The sequence below is a fragment of the Scophthalmus maximus genome, chromosome 3, assembly GCF_022379125.1.
Source record: "Scophthalmus maximus strain ysfricsl-2021 chromosome 3, ASM2237912v1, whole genome shotgun sequence".
NCBI lineage: Eukaryota > Metazoa > Chordata > Actinopteri > Pleuronectiformes > Scophthalmidae > Scophthalmus > Scophthalmus maximus.
In genome coordinates, this window is record NC_061517.1 from 665,001 (window position 1) to 680,268 (window position 15,268).

Below are 15,268 nucleotides of genomic sequence, written 5' to 3' on the forward strand. Positions count from 1 at the left end.
ACTGTACCACCAGATGGCGCCATAAAATTACAACAATTATACACTATTAGACAATGCAATAGAAAAATATATATCTTAAGGCTAAGAAATATAGCCTATAACCTCTACATTGAGACAAGGCTTCTTATTATACATAATAAAAAGACAAATGACCAAGATTCACTAGAGTCAGGTTTCATTTGCACAAAGAAAAACAAGTAAATTTAACTTCAGTACTGCAAATTAGAAATCTGCCAAACATAATGTATGTTATGACACTAATTACTTATAAAAACTCTATATTAACTATATTACAAATAAAAACAATTTTACTACCCAGGGCTCAAGGGTGGGGGTGGGGGGCCTGGTAGTCTGCCCCCTGTGTGCTACGCCCCTGGTGACCAGCTCCTGCATCATGGACAAGAAGAATCATAAAACATCAAACTGTGTTTGTTAACTGAGTGACTGAGCTCAAAGAGACTTCAGCAGCAGAACAGCTCGAGTGGACCGACACCGGAGGGAGGAGCCCCGCCCCCCCGGCGCCCCCCCGGCGGAGGAGGAGTTAACCATCACACCCATGTGGTGAAGCAGGAGGTTTGACGGGGGGGGGGCAGGGGGAGGGGGGCAGCAGCCTGTCTCCAACACCTGCACCAGGTCACAGATCCTCTCTTCTCTCCCGTGGACGGAGCGGCGCGTCGTCACTGCGCGTCCCGGGGATGGCTGCTGCTCCGCGGGGTGAAGCTTCCTGAGCGCGGCACGGAGCAGGACCACAGCTCGGCCTGGCTCCAGCCACAGGGATTCTCTCGCTCTTCTTTCTTCTTTTGGAATTCGTGGAACGGACCAATCGGACCGCGCGGCTCCTGCGCGGCGCAGCTCGAGGCGCATTACGCGGGGACGCGCAGAGGAGCGAGCGGCGGCGGAGCCTCGAGCACCGGAGAGGAGCGAAGGTGGAACATTGAACTTCCTCCGGTTTAACTTTTAACTCTGAACGGCCTGTTCCTGTTACTGTGTCCCGGAGAGGAGGAGGTTCTTCTTCTGGAGCTCCCGCTCACAGGTAAGTGCGCAGAGGAAAAGAAAGCACAAGTCGGTTATTGAAATGCTGTAATTATTTTTTTCTTCGTCTTCCCTCAAAGTCAAATCATATGTTATTACAGCAGGACTTTCATCTGCGTCACCAGCAGAAATACCTGATCCATGAGAGAAGTGGAACTAGGCCACGAGACATCTCACACAGTTTTATATAGAAATATGATTTTTATATCTTCACCTCAATGACAGTGGATTAATAACAGAAGAGGACGTGGATGGATTTTAAACATAATTATTCACCAGGTCGTTCTGCTTGTTGCCAAACCATAAAAAAATGAAAAAGGGGTTTAAAGATGTTTCTGCTTTTCATAAGACATTTTATTTATTATTTTACTTTATCTCACGTCTGTCTTTATGAAGTCTTTTAATGAGGTTATGATTAATACCTGTGAATGACACCAATTCACTGTGATTTTTAAATCTCATATTGACAATTATGAAAGATGATAAGAGACGTCGAGCTTCTCTGGTGAGAAATTAAATGTGTGATTATGCCAAGAAATGTGTGAGGCGTTCCCACTGCCTTCTTCTGTTTTTAATCATTTCCAAGATGTTCACGTCCCATGTTTTCACGAAAAGGTTCAGATTCTTCACGATAACATTGTTTGTGTCACCATGTGAGATACGTTTTTTGAAACCTCACTAGTTTTTCCTTATGAATACTTTTCCCCCTTAAAGGCTCTTTTTCTTTCTGAAAGTCTTGTAGCCACCGGAGGCCTGTGGGCTACACGGATGTCATGAGAGGAGAAAAGCCCCCGGGACGGTTTACTGGCCCTTCAGGGAGACTATTTAATGGATGTTATGGACTCAGCTTTTAGTATTCATAATTTATATGGGATCCTCTCCGGCAAAGTGCAGATACATAATGAATGCGGCGTTAAGGTCTTAACAGTTGTAGGCTTCGCTTCAACACCCCTAAACTGTCAGAGGTGGTCGGAGCCGGGGTGCTACCAGGGGGCTACCAGGGACTACCAGGGGGCTACCAGGGGGCTACCAGGGACTACCAGGGGGCTACCAGGGACTACTGGGGGCTACCAGGGACTACCGGGGGCTACCGGGGGCTACAGGGGGCTACGGGGGGCTACAAGGGGCTACCAGGGACTACCAGGGACTACCAGGGGCTACCAGGGGGCTACCAGGGGGCTGCCAGGGGCTGCCAGGGGCTACCAGGGACTACCAGGGACTACCAGGGGGCTACCAGGGACTACCAGGGACTACCGGGGGCTGCCAGGGGCTACCAGGGACTACCAGGGGGTTACCAGGGACTACCAGGGGGCTACCAGGGACTACTGGGGGCTACCAGGGACTACCGGGGGCTACCAGGGACTACCGGGGGCTACGGGGGGCTACAAGGGGCTACCAGGGGACTACCAGGAACCACCAGGGGCCACAGGGGGCTCCCAGGGACTACGGGGGGCTCCCAGGGGGCTACCAGGGACCACCGGGGGCCACAGGGGGCTACGGGGGGCTACCAGGGGGCTCCCAGGGACTACGGGGGGCTCCCAGGGGGCTACCAGGGACCACCGGGGGCCACAGGGGGCTACGGGGGGCTACCAGGGACTACAGGGGGCTCCCAGGGGGCTACCAGGGACCACCGGGGGCCACAGGGGGCTACGGGGGGCTACCAGGGACTACCGGGGGCTACCAGGGACTATGGGGGGCTCCCAGGGGGCTACCAGGGACTACCAGGGGGCTTCCTCCTGCCTCTTTGAGCTGTCATGTCCGTCACTCGTCAGCTCCTCACAGTGAACCTGAGAGAGTGAATCACTGAATCACTCTTTTATGAAAATGTTATATCTTTTAAAAAGATATAACATTTCATAAAAGACATAAAACGTCCTTCCCATTTTCTCAGGCCTTGTTCCACGTGGCTGCGCTTTGCGAATCTCATTTTTACAGTCTCAACACATACCCCGCTACATTTACACCCTAAATAAATAATAGGCCTGTCATATTTTCCGGAGCAGGTGTGAAGATCTGGACGTTGTTCTGCTACTGTACGTTACCGTAGCTCTCGCTCTGCTTCGGGCCAAACTTCTGATCAGAGAGATCAGAGGAAGAGAGAGAGACAGAGTCTCGTCCCGTCCGTCCTTCTTTTTCTGTCTCATATTTCTCAGGGGGTTACTCTATAATAATACTTCGTTCCTCCTCTTTCTTCTTTTTTTCTTTCCGCCCAGATTTAGATCTCTGTGCTTCTACCTGCATGACTGTTACCATGACAGCGTCTGGAGCCCAGCTCCTCCTGTTGGCCCTGTGTGTTTGCCGAGGCTCCGGCCTGCAGCAGTCTTCTCCGAGGGTTCGACTCTCCTTCAAAGGTGAGTTCACAGATTAACTCCTCGGATTGACGCACACACACACACGCACGCACACACACACACCCACACACACCACACACACACACCACACACACACACACACACACACACACGCACACGCACACACACCCACACACACCACACACACACACCACACACACACCCACACACACCACCCACACACACCACACACACACACCACACACACACACACACACACACACACACACACACACACACACGCACGTATCCACTCCGGCGTTCATGTTTCCTCTCTGTACATATGTAAAGAACGTATTTCCTGCCACATGTCAAACAGTGCAACACTGGAAACAAAAGGTGGATGTTGCGTGAGGCTGGATACTGCTGGTGCCCTTCAACTGTGAAGTTTCTCCCCCACACCCTGAAAACCCGCCGCCGCCGCCGCCGCCGCCGCCTGTCAGCTCTGCTTTGTGTCTGATGTCTGACACGATGACACGAGAGGGAAGCGCCTGAAATATGATCAGAGGAGAGAAAAGAGACTTTAGAAGCGTCGTGTCCGTGAGGTGTAAAGTCAGGATGAACTGCAGGTTGTGGGTTTTTTAGGCTTTTGGGATTTTCCCACACGATCATGTCTTGAGATTCATGTTACAAGTATGTGGAAGAAACCTTTGATCAACAACAGCAAAACAACAATGTGTGATGAGTTCAGTAATCTGTGCGTCTCCATCATGTTGTCACACATCATGTTGTCACATCATGTTGTCACATAATGTTGTCACATCATGATGTAGTGGTCCCGGGTCAGGTCCCGGTCCCGGGTCAGATCCTGGTCCCGGGTCAGGTCCTGGTCCCGGCTCGGTTCCTGGTCCCGGGTCAGGTCCTGGTCCCGGGTCGGATCCTGGTCCCGGGTCAGGTCCTGGTCCCGGGTCAGGTCCTGGTCCCGGGTCAGATCCTGGTCCCTGGTCCCGGGTCAGGTCCTGGTCCTGGTCCCGGGTCGGATCCTGGTCCCGGGTCAGGTCCTGATCCCGGGTCAGGTCCTGGTCCCAGGTCAGATCCTGGTCCCCGGTCCCAGGTCAGGTCCTGGTCCCGGGTCAGATCCTGGTCCCGGGTCAGGTCCTGGTCCCGGGTCAGGTCCTGGTCCCAGGTCAGATCCTGGTCCCGGTCCCGGGTCAGGTCCTGGTCCCGGATCAGATCCTGGCTGTTTTAAGGTGAGTCACTGAGAACAGTGTGATTCTGACGTGCAGCAGCTCCGAGGTGAGTCATTAATAACTACCGGCAGTCAGAGTCTCTAGTTTTGAATTGAACAGATTTTCTCAGAGTGAAAACAGCTGTTCACGCTGCTCGTGGTCGTCGCTTCCATGTGAAGCAGGAGAGAATAATTATACAGTGTGTTTTTATACGACCTTTAACACTAATCCCCACTTTTGGTATAAACAGCTTACACACACTGGCGTGTTGTCGCAGCACAAAGTGAACAAAGTAGTCGACTGACAGACACACACACACACACACACACACACACACACACACACACACATGCACAAACACACACACACACACACACACATGCACGCACGCACGCACGCACGCACGCACGCACGCACGCACGCACGCACGCACGCACACACACACATACTCACAAACACACACACACACACACACACACACACACACACACACATACACACACACACACACACACACAGACAAAACAAGTTTGGTCTTGAACTTGTTGTAGTTCCTCCCTGTGAGAGATTCACATCTGTACAAAGATCCACATAACAATTCAAACACAGGAGCTTGTTTCAAACAGCTGAGAGGAGAAGCAGCCCCACACACACACACACACACACACACACACACACACACACACACACACTTGTCACCCTTCCCCCTAATGCCAAACAAAAAAAAGAGAACCGTTGGATTTACTCGCCAACAGTTTTGTGCCACTGAGGATTTTTATTGTTCATTGTTTGTGGCAGCGAGTTTCTTTGTCCCGTCTGAGGAGGAGGAGGGGTCAGAGGTCATGTGACTCTCGTGGGCCTGAGTGACACTCGGGGTACAGGACAGGCCCGGCAGAGGGAGGATATCTGCTGTTGTTTCCTCGGCCCTGCTCCCTACAGAGTGACAGGCCGAGAGTCCGTCAGCGTTGCTCGACAGCAGAACGTGAGGTGAAACTGAAGCCGCGGCGCCGTCACCAGTTTGTTCAGACTCCAGACGCGGCTGCGACTCAACGCCGGCGGTCGTTAGAGCCTCGGTGACAGCATGTTGTTCCAAGTTGTAACACGAGAGTGGAAGCGTCCGTCCGTCCGCCCGGCCCAGTGTTTCCCGACCAGCGTCAGAATGTTGTCAGGGGAGAAGTGTTTGCTGGATGTTTACCAGATGATGGCAGAGCATTGTTTGCTATTCTGGGAGGATGGAGACATGTGCAGGGGTGTGGCGTGGCCACATTTAGCCTCCGCGCTGAGTCCACTGTGGCCCAGTGTTATCCTGTGTTTACCACTCAGGAACAGAACCGGGCCCTCGTCCCACCGCTGGAGGCTCCGTCCCCGCGGCGTCCGGAAGATCCGATTGCGTTGCTTATTTTAGTGGCACCTTGACAGCATCCTGTGAACGGTGACCTCAAAAGGAAGATGGCGGCCGCTTTGATGTAAATAAAGATTCGCGCTTCCTCCTGAATCCCCGTAATCCGGCTTCTGAGGGTCTCTGGGAACATTTGTCAGTGTATAAGCCGGCGGTCTTCAACGTGCCTCCGCCGCGGCCCAGTGGGCACACGGGGCTGTTAACATCTCACACACACCACGGACGTGCGTGTGTGTCTGTGTGTGTGTTTAAAATGACGCCGCGATGAATTGTTGGATGTAAAAATGGAAATGTGAAAGGAGTTCTGTGCAGAGTCCATTTGTGTTGCAGCAGATGAAAAGTGTGTTTAATGAAAAGCTTTCAGGAGAAACATTTTCCACCGCGCGAGTCTGAACAGGTTCTGCTCTGCTGAACACGATCCTGATCCCGAGAATTAGCTGTTAGTTCCACTGACCGTGTTCCTCAGGGACTCAATCACACAGTCAGGACGCATGAAATATTCAGATCTTAAAAGCCAATATGTTTCCTAAAAACGCTGTTAGTCGAGTTATATTTAATCAGTGACACACATTCCTCAGAACAGAAGTGAGAACTGCAGTGAGTTCATCCTGGTGGCTTTTCCCTCCTCACAGAGCTGATGGACACTCGAGCGGCTCGACCCTTCAGCTTCTCCTTCAACACCAGCGACTACCGCATCCTGCTGATGGACCAGGACCAGGGCCGCCTGTACCTGGGCAGCCGCGAGTACCTGGTGGCGCTGGACATGCACAACGTCAACAAGGAGCCACTCATAGTGTGTACACGCCCACGTCCAGCCTGCTGTTTGGAATGAGGCCTTAAGTCTGTGAATGCCGTGATCCTCAATAAGCTGGTGTGTGTGTGTGTGTGTGTGTGTGTGTGTGTGTGTGTGTGTGTGTGTGTGTGTGTGTGTGTGTGTGTGTGTGTGTGTGTGTGTGTGTGTGTGTGTGTGTGTGTGTGTGTGTGTGTGTGTGTGTGTGTGTGTGTGTGTGTGTGTGTGTGTGTGTGTGTGTGTGTGTGTGTGTTCCTTTTCTCAGATCCACTGGCCTGCGTCTGCGAAGAGAAAGGGAGAATGTCAGATGACAGGAAAGGGACGACAGGTCTGTTCACATCTCAGTCTTTCATCCCGGGACAATGACGACGAAGACGAGGATGTTTGAAATCCGACTTTGTCTTTGTCCAGGGGGAATGTGCCAACTTTGTGAGGCTGATCGAGCCGTGGAACCGCACCCACCTGTACACCTGTGGGACGGGGGCGTACCAGCCCATCTGCACCTTCATCAACCGCGGCTGGAGGGCGGAGGTGAACACGCAGACGCGTACTGTTCCCTCAGACGGGCCTCTTTAATATTTCAGGACCACAAACTGGGACACTGATGTTAATGATTTCTATGCATGTTGTCTGTGTCTGGTCTCCGCAGGACTACCTGTTCAGGCTGGTCCCCGGGTACGTGGACTCAGGGAAGGGAAAATGTTCCTACGATCCCACGCAGGAGAACATCGCAGTTCTGATCAGTAAGTCAGAAAGACAAACCCACCACATCCTTCAGTTGAAACATCTCTGAAGTCTCAGCGTACCTCTCTGTCCTCTGCAGATGGAAACCTCTACGCAGGCGTCCACATCGACTTCATGAGCACAGACGCCGCTCTGTTCCGGACCATGGGAGGGAGGACGGCCATCAGGACGGAGCAGTACGACTCCAGGTGGCTCAACGGTGAGTAAGACGTGGGCGTGAGGAGGTGACTGCTCCTGATTACAGGTTTCGGCTCCTCTCGGTTTTGTTTGACGAGCGCTTTGCCTCGATCGTCTGTGTTTATCCCCCAGAGCCGGTGTTTGTTCAGATCCAGCAGATCCCTGACAGCGCGGAAAAGAACGACGACAAGCTCTACTTCTTCTTCCGAGAGAAGAGTCTGGACTCCAGCGGCGGGGCGAGTCCCAGTGTCTTAGCTCGGGTGGGACGAGTGTGTCTGGTGAGGAAACCACATGTAAGATATGTAATATAAAAACCATAAGTCCGTGTCGCGTCGTGACCTCGTCTCCCGTCCGTCCAGAACGATGAAGGAGGACAGAAGTCTCTGTTGAACCGCTGGACCACCTTCCTGAAGGCTCGACTCGTCTGCTCGGTGATCGGCGACGACGGAGTGGAGACGCGGTTCGATGAACTGCGTGAGGACACCATCAAAAATAAGCAAAAACGTAAGCGACTTGCTTTTCACACAGTTATTGATTTGTGTTGTGTCTGGTTCTTCTTCGTCCAGGGGACGTGTTCATTCAGCGCACACAGGACGAGCGAAGCCCGATGGTCTACGCTCTCTTCACCACCGCGGGGTGAGAGCTTCTCTTCATCAACTCACTCCAAACATCCTCCTAGAAGAAGATTCATGTTTTCACGTGCGTCCATCGCGCTCTGTTTCAGCTCCGTGTTCAAGGGCTCAGCGGTCTGCGTCTACTCGATGGCCGACATCCGCAACGTCTTCAACGGACCGTTTGCCCACAAGCATGGACACAACTACCAGTGGACAGAGTACACGGGCAAGATCCCCTACCCCCGGCCCGGGACGGTACGTTTCAGTCGGCGTCTCCTCACACTATTCAAACAGACGTGAAACAAACTCCTCCTCCTCCTTCCTCCCGTCCAGTGTCCAGGAGGAACCTTCACTCCCGGCATCCGCTCGTCCAAGAACTTCTCAGACGAGGCCGTGGACTTCATCAGGGCCCATCCCCTCATGTTCCACCCCGTGTACCCGATCCACCGCCGCCCCCTGGTGGTGAGAACCGGCGTGGACTACCGCTTCACTGCCCTGGTGGTGGACCAGGTGGACGCCGTGGACGCGCGCTACGAGGTGCTCTTCCTCGGGACAGGTGAGGCGGGAGCATCGTTCAGACGAGAACACGTGGGACTTTGATATATAATATTAAAATATAATGTCTGTCACTTGTAGACCGAGGAACTGTGCAGAAAGTGATCGTTCTGCCGAAGGACCCGTTCAGCATGGAGGAGCTGACTCTGGAGGAAGTGGAGGTTTTTCGGGTATGTTTGAATATTTGTAAAGTAATTTTTTTAAATGTTCTCATTTGATGAGGAACGAGTGTTGATTTCTTCTCTTCAGTCCAGAGCTCCTGTCAAAACCATGAAGATATCATCTAAAAGAGTAAGAGCACATGTCGAATACACATTTCAGTTTTCTCCTTCAGAGCCGCGTCCTCACAGCTGATTGGCTGAGTTTTGTTTTGCTTGCGTCACCACAGCAACAGCTGTACGTGTCGTCGGACGCCGGGCTGACTCAGGTGTCGCTGCACCGCTGCGGCGTGTACGGCCGGGCCTGCTCCGACTGCTGCCTGGCCCGGGACCCCTACTGCGCCTGGGACGGGGAGAGCTGCTCCGCCTTCACCCCGTCCACCAAGAGGTCCGGGACGTCCCGCAGCTTCACAACAAACATGACGCCTGAATGTGTTGATTCAACCTCGTTCTGAACTCTGACCTTTTGTCTCAGGAGGAGCAGGAGACAGGACGTCAAACATGGCGACCCGCTGAGGCAGTGCAGAGGCTTCAACGCCAAGGGTGCGTTCAAGGACCACACAGGTTTCCTTCTTCTTTTTTTTTTATTAAATGAAATGGATTGTCCTCATCATTTCATGTGTATCTCCGCAGTGGAGAAACGTCTGAGAGAGACGGTTCAGTTCGGGGTGGAGGGCAGCAGCACGTTCCTGGAGTGTCAGCCTCGTTCTCCTCAGGCCTCCGTCAAGTGGCTGTTCCAGAGGGAAGGGAAGAGGAAAGTGGTGAGGAAGAGCAGTTTCATGTTGGAAAGAAATTCATACCACTTGGTAAATATGAGGCAATAACAAGTCCAGACTGGCCGTGTCCACTCCTCATGCTAAGCTAAGCTAACTGGCAGTTGACTGTATCTCCATATTCATCTAACGCTCAGATCTTATAATAATCCATAATGTTGAACAACTTCCTGACACTCACTTCCCCACTGAGACTCTGTTCCTGCGGTGTCTCTCTCTCTTCCTGCAGCTCAGCCGAGTGGGCGGAGTCCTGAAGACCAACCACGGCATCCTCCTGAAGTCTCTCAACCAATCAGACGCAGGCCTCTACCACTGCCTCGCCACCGAGAACAACTTCAAACACACGGTGGCCCGCGTGGCGCTGCGCATCCTGGACCGGGACATCGTCCTGGCCCTCACCGCTCGGGACGAGGACGAGGAGCCCAACCTCCGCCAGGCGGGACCTCACCCGCAGTCGCCCTTCGTCTCCACGCCGTTCCCGCCCGAGATCAGACTGATCAACCAGTACTGCCAGTCGTACTGGGACCAGCTCAGTCCCAAGCAGCAGCAGCAGCAGCAGCGCAAGCGCACCAGCCGCAGGCACACGGAGAGCCAGGACCCGGGCCTGGGCTAGAGGACGGGACGGGACGGGACGGGCCGCCGTCAGCACCGGGCCTGCTCTGGACTGTAATGGTGGACTTTTATGTTTGACATGCATGTTTGGTTGTTACCGCCGGTCGCCAGGCAGGTGATGAACCGGTCGTGCTGTCGTTGAAGAACTATATCCGTGGTTTTGCTTCTGTACATTTTACATCACTGACGACACTTTTCAAGAAAAAACAGTTTGTTTCTTTCAGGTCTTATTTTGAAATCCACTTCACACTTACTATCATTCAGATTGTTCTCAGACGCTTCACGTCACGTCGCTGCTCGCAGGAAGTGTCAGTGATGACGTGTAAATCTCTGAGGGAGATCAACTCTTCACAGTGCAAGAAACTCAAATTGTCCTGTAGATTTGCTTCCATGACAGTTTCTGCCGTTGATCGTTAAATGTCAAGGACGAGTCTTCAGAACACGACTGGGTCACCAGGCATCTATGACGTTACTGTCTTTGGAAAATGTCGGTCTGTGATGTAAAGTAAAAGTCAACACGTAGTTATGAGGCTACAACACGCAAAACCACACTTATGGTCCTTTTTAAGTATCTTTGAAAAATGTAATATATTGATTGTGAATATAATATATATGGTCATTGGATTAACTCTTGTTCTGTATGAGGATGACATGATGATGTGTTGCATGCGTATCTGTTGTTGTTGTTTGTTGCCAGTTGTACATTTTACTGTTCTATTTTCAACCTCGACGTGTTGCGATGTTCGTACGGTGTAATGTTCTCTGTCCAGCTGATTCCATTGGATGTTGTCGGGTAATGACTACGTACTGTCCCGTCCTGTCCCGTCTTGTCCCGTGTTGCCCCTTCCCTACCCGTCCCGTCCCGTCCCGTCCTGTCCCGTCCTGTCCCGTCTTGTCAGATCCCGTCCCGTCCCGTCCCGTCCTACAGTATGTGAGTGATTCAGATATGTGTTGTTATTATACAGTGTTTTTCTTCCAGTTATGCACTTTTGTCGGTGGCGGTTTTTAGAGGGAATCGGGGATCTTTGCACAGATGTTTGAGAAATTGAAACAGGAACATAGTTTTTCGTGTACAGTATGTTATTAGTGAAACGGGATCGAGTGGCGGCGTTCTGTCATAAGCTGTATTTACTTGTTTTTTTAAATGGAAGCACAAGGAACCGTCCGAGCCACCGTTCACCTTCACGTGACATGCTCATCAACCCCACACTGGAAATGTTTGAACAAATATATAAACATTTCAGAATTCCCTTGAATGTGTCCTTTATATTGAATTACATGTTTATTCCATCAGCTCGTGTACAAGTCATATTCCTGTTTCTAACAACATAAAATCACAGTTGTACTTATTAAAAGACCTCTGCATCACTCGTCCCATTCGTCGTCGTCATCGTCTTCGTCTCCGCCCTCGTCTTCGCTCTCATCTGAAAGAGAAGGATCGTGTTTGACCTCTGACCTCTGGCATTGACAGAAACTTTTTGTCTGTAAACATCTGTTGTGATATTTACCGGAGGAGTGGATGACTTTACTCCTCTTGTGCATGGCTGACATCAGAGCGCCCACGATGCCCTCGCCTGACGCTGGAGAGGAAGGCGGAGCTTGATCCGGGCTGTCTGTCACCTGAGACCACAGACAAAACGTCATCACGACACGTTGCAGCCAAGGAAGACCTTTGTACTTATACAAGTGGAAGTTGCTTTTACATTTTTGAGCTTCTTCCCGAGTCGGATCTGATCCAGCAGAGCTCCTCTGCCTTCGCCTCCTCCAGACGACGGAGGGGCAGGTGGTGCCGGGCCTCCCGACACCAGAGGGGCTGCTGGGAAATCTGAAGGAGTAGAGGTCAGAGGAGGAGGAGGTGGAGGAGGCGGCGGTGGTGGAGGCCCTCCTCCTCCTCCTCCTCTGCTCGGTGTAGACTGGACAGGAAAACCCGCGGAGCGCTGATGGCTCGACGGCGGCGGGGGAGGAGGCGCGTTGTGGCAGGACATCGGCACTGAGGTGGGTGATGGGAACCGAGAGGGCGCGGAGTGAGCAGGAGGCGGCGGCGGTGGAGGACCGCCTCTGGTGGTTGGGGCGGGTGGGGGTGGGGGTGGCCCGCCTCCACGTGCTGAAGATGGCTGAGCAGACGGGGCCCCTCGCTGGGACTGACCTGGGACGGGAGGCAGGGGGCCGGAGCGGCTTCGAGGGGGCGGAGGGGTCGGGGCCCCGGAGCCCGGCGGCAGAGGCAGAGACCCCCTGCTGGGCGGAGGAGGCCGAGCGCCAGGAGCTGGAAATGCAGTGAAACAAGATTTTAGATCCTGAAGATAAAACGTGTGAGGAGTGGGTGGAATAATGAGTCGGTCGAACCTGCGTTGTTCACCTCCCTCTTCACGGCCTCCATGCCCCCGGACTGCTCGATGACGTTGTAGATGAGCTGAGACGTCTTCTCATCCCTCATCTCGGCCTCGCTGATCCCAGCCTGCGAGAGCAGCTGCCACAGGTCAGGGTCCAGGTTGTTGGGATCCCATCCCACGTGAGAGACGTGCCTGAGGAGGCGGAGACAAGAGGACACGGTGTGATGACACCGACATCAGAGGCGACACCACCACTCCCTCCTCCACTCACTTGAACCCGCTGGGGGCTCCGATGTCGGCCTTGGAGAACTTGGGCCCCTTCTTCTTGCTCTTCTTGTCCTTCTTCTTCTCTTTGCTGCTCAGAGCCGAGGAGGCGGCGGGCGAGGGCGTGGAGCGGTAGCGTGACGAGTGGATGTCTGGGTTCTGGATGTCCACGGTGGCCATGCGATAAGACCCGGGGCTGCCGGACGCTGCTTCATGGACACAGACACAGAAGAACATCAACTTAATGAACAGTTACAGTGGAGACGAGTTGAAGTGAGTCACAGACCTTTCTCTGGTGGCAGTCGAGGCAGGGAACCTCTGTCTGGACGGACAGGAAACAGAAGAAAATGTATTGACTCTTTACAGTTTGTGTGATTCATGTAAAAGACATACTGCAGTCAAGAAGTTGAATACAATACTCACCACTGGGCGGCAGGGGGCGCAGTTTCTTTTCTGACAATAACAGAGGTGAGAGAAACCACTTTGCATTAATTTACCACAACATAATATATTTGTTCAACTAAAACACTATTTAAAACAGTTGCATATCGTTTAGATAAAATAATTGTAATTCGTTTATTATCAGATATTGTTTCATCAGTATTTTCACTTAAGTAAAGTGGATTCAAATGATATTTTCCAAGTTATAATGCAAACAACATTTAAACCCAGGGGAATCTACATGATGGCAAATATGGAGTCGTCGTCTCATAGTTCTAAAAAATAACCACGTGACCTCTGACCTGGACGGTTGTGTCTCTGGTTGATTTTGCCCTCGACGGCCGTCTGAAAGGCCTCGGCTTCCTGTGGCTCAGCAAAGTTCAGTCCCACCTGACAGTCCTGCAGACGCACATGTGTCTCAACAACACATCGACCACGACGCAATGACGTGAAACACAACCGCAGGGCATCACTGTGAGAGCTTATGTAACCGCGTTGCTTACATCTGCAGCAAAGGTGTGAAAGTACGACTGAGGCGACGAGTAAACCAGTTGGTTGTAGAGCTCCTGCTCCCAAACCTGCCGTCCGGCCTGAGGGAGGAAAAGAAAACACGTCAATATTTCACTCTGTCAATCAGGAGAGGGATCAGTTAATGAACATGTGTGTCCTCTCGTGTCTTGTATCAGGGCACCGTTGTGTGTGTGTGTGAGAAGTTACCTTCAGGTCAAACATCCGGATGAAGTAGGAGCGCTGAGGGTTGTCTTTGATGAAACACACCACGCCGGTGTGCTGCAGGCTCCACACGGACGGACTGTGAGGCAGAGCCATGAACAACTGTGCCACCGCAGTGGCCATGGACTACACACACACACACACACACACACACACACACACAGACACACACACACACACACACACACACACACACACACACACACACACACAGACACACACACACACACACACACACACACACACACACACACACACACACACACACACACACACACACACAGTACAGTTGATATCAGTTTGTTTAGAACAAGACAAACTTCTGCTCTACAGTTGAGACCAGACTGATTCTGACAGAGGAAGAAAGAAACGCATCAACCACCATTTCCTGTTACATGCCCAGTCCTTTCTGATGACCTCATGTCAGTTACTCTTTTTTAAAACTGCATTTGCATCAACGTTCACTTGAATCCTCCTGAGAAAAGATCACGTTAAAAATAGACCTGACTTCCACTTAACCCTAAAAAAAGGAGATAATAATAATAATACATAAAAAGCAAAGTGTGAAACTACATTATTGTCGTCACATTGGTTATTTAAAAGTCCTGAAGCGACTGTGCTCATAAAAATTCAGGACATGTTTAACCAGCAGAAGTCTCGAGGGCTGGAACGCAACCGGAATAACCGGTACAATCCTCAAGACATGTTTTCTTCCTTTTTTTTCTCCCTTTCACAATAAACTGCAGGAAGGAGACAAGTCGGAGGGAGTGGGGGGCTGAACCCCTCTGTGGTGGGTCAGAACTCACAGAACACCTCCTGCCCAGCAGCTCCTCCAGCGCCTCGTGCTCCTGGAGGCTCAGCAGCGAGCTGCGGACGCACTCGGCTCTGGATCTGGATCCACGGCTCATCGCTCCTCTTGATGATTTATATCCTCTCTGGTTTATTCTAAAATAAATGTGCACAGCATTTGACAACAGGCGTCCTCCCTCTGCTCTCGGCTGTCGGAAAAAAACGATCAGCTCTACAGTGAAGGAAGTTTCTCTTCTCTGTTCTGTGCACACATCATGTCAAAGCAGGAAATGGGCGACCGCACTTCTCTAACCCCCACTTTTCTTCTTTCTCTCAGA

General features: G+C 52.0%; 2 protein-coding genes across 4 annotated transcripts; one reads left to right on the plus strand and one right to left on the minus strand.

The window, feature by feature from the left end:
- The first annotated feature begins 456 nt into the window (after positions 1–456).
- LOC118317367 (semaphorin-3F-like) lies at positions 457–11,747 on the plus strand. Of its 2 annotated transcripts, none has more exons than XM_035645998.2 (18): positions 457–1,033; positions 3,246–3,383; positions 6,584–6,744; positions 7,007–7,069; positions 7,153–7,272; positions 7,391–7,484; positions 7,565–7,684; positions 7,795–7,940; positions 8,022–8,136; positions 8,229–8,298; positions 8,387–8,531; positions 8,610–8,832; positions 8,913–9,001; positions 9,081–9,122; positions 9,220–9,377; positions 9,465–9,532; positions 9,623–9,795; positions 9,992–11,747. In XM_035645998.2, exons 2-18 carry the CDS (start codon positions 3,272–3,274, stop codon positions 10,373–10,375), a joined length of 2,283 nt encoding a protein of 760 aa, XP_035501891.1. In that variant the 5' UTR covers positions 457–1,033; positions 3,246–3,271; the 3' UTR covers positions 10,376–11,747. The 2 variants fall into 2 exon arrangements, with proteins under 2 accessions (XP_035501891.1, XP_035501892.1); XM_035645999.2 differs by having other exon boundaries at positions 463–1,033; positions 9,623–9,750.
- LOC118317369 (wiskott-Aldrich syndrome protein) lies at positions 11,621–15,231 on the minus strand. 2 transcript variants are annotated; one of them, XM_035646002.2, is made up of 11 exons: positions 14,948–15,231; positions 14,127–14,267; positions 13,913–13,999; positions 13,712–13,808; positions 13,392–13,421; positions 13,255–13,290; positions 12,976–13,174; positions 12,718–12,896; positions 12,078–12,637; positions 11,883–11,994; positions 11,621–11,798 (listed from the first exon to the last, which is right to left on the minus strand). In XM_035646002.2, exons 1-11 carry the CDS (start codon positions 15,047–15,049, stop codon positions 11,740–11,742), a joined length of 1,602 nt encoding a protein of 533 aa, XP_035501895.2. In that variant the 5' UTR covers positions 15,050–15,231; the 3' UTR covers positions 11,621–11,739. The 2 variants fall into 2 exon arrangements, with proteins under 2 accessions (XP_035501895.2, XP_035501894.2); XM_035646001.2 differs by having other exon boundaries at positions 12,976–13,177.
- Positions 15,232–15,268: the final 37 nt, after the last annotated feature.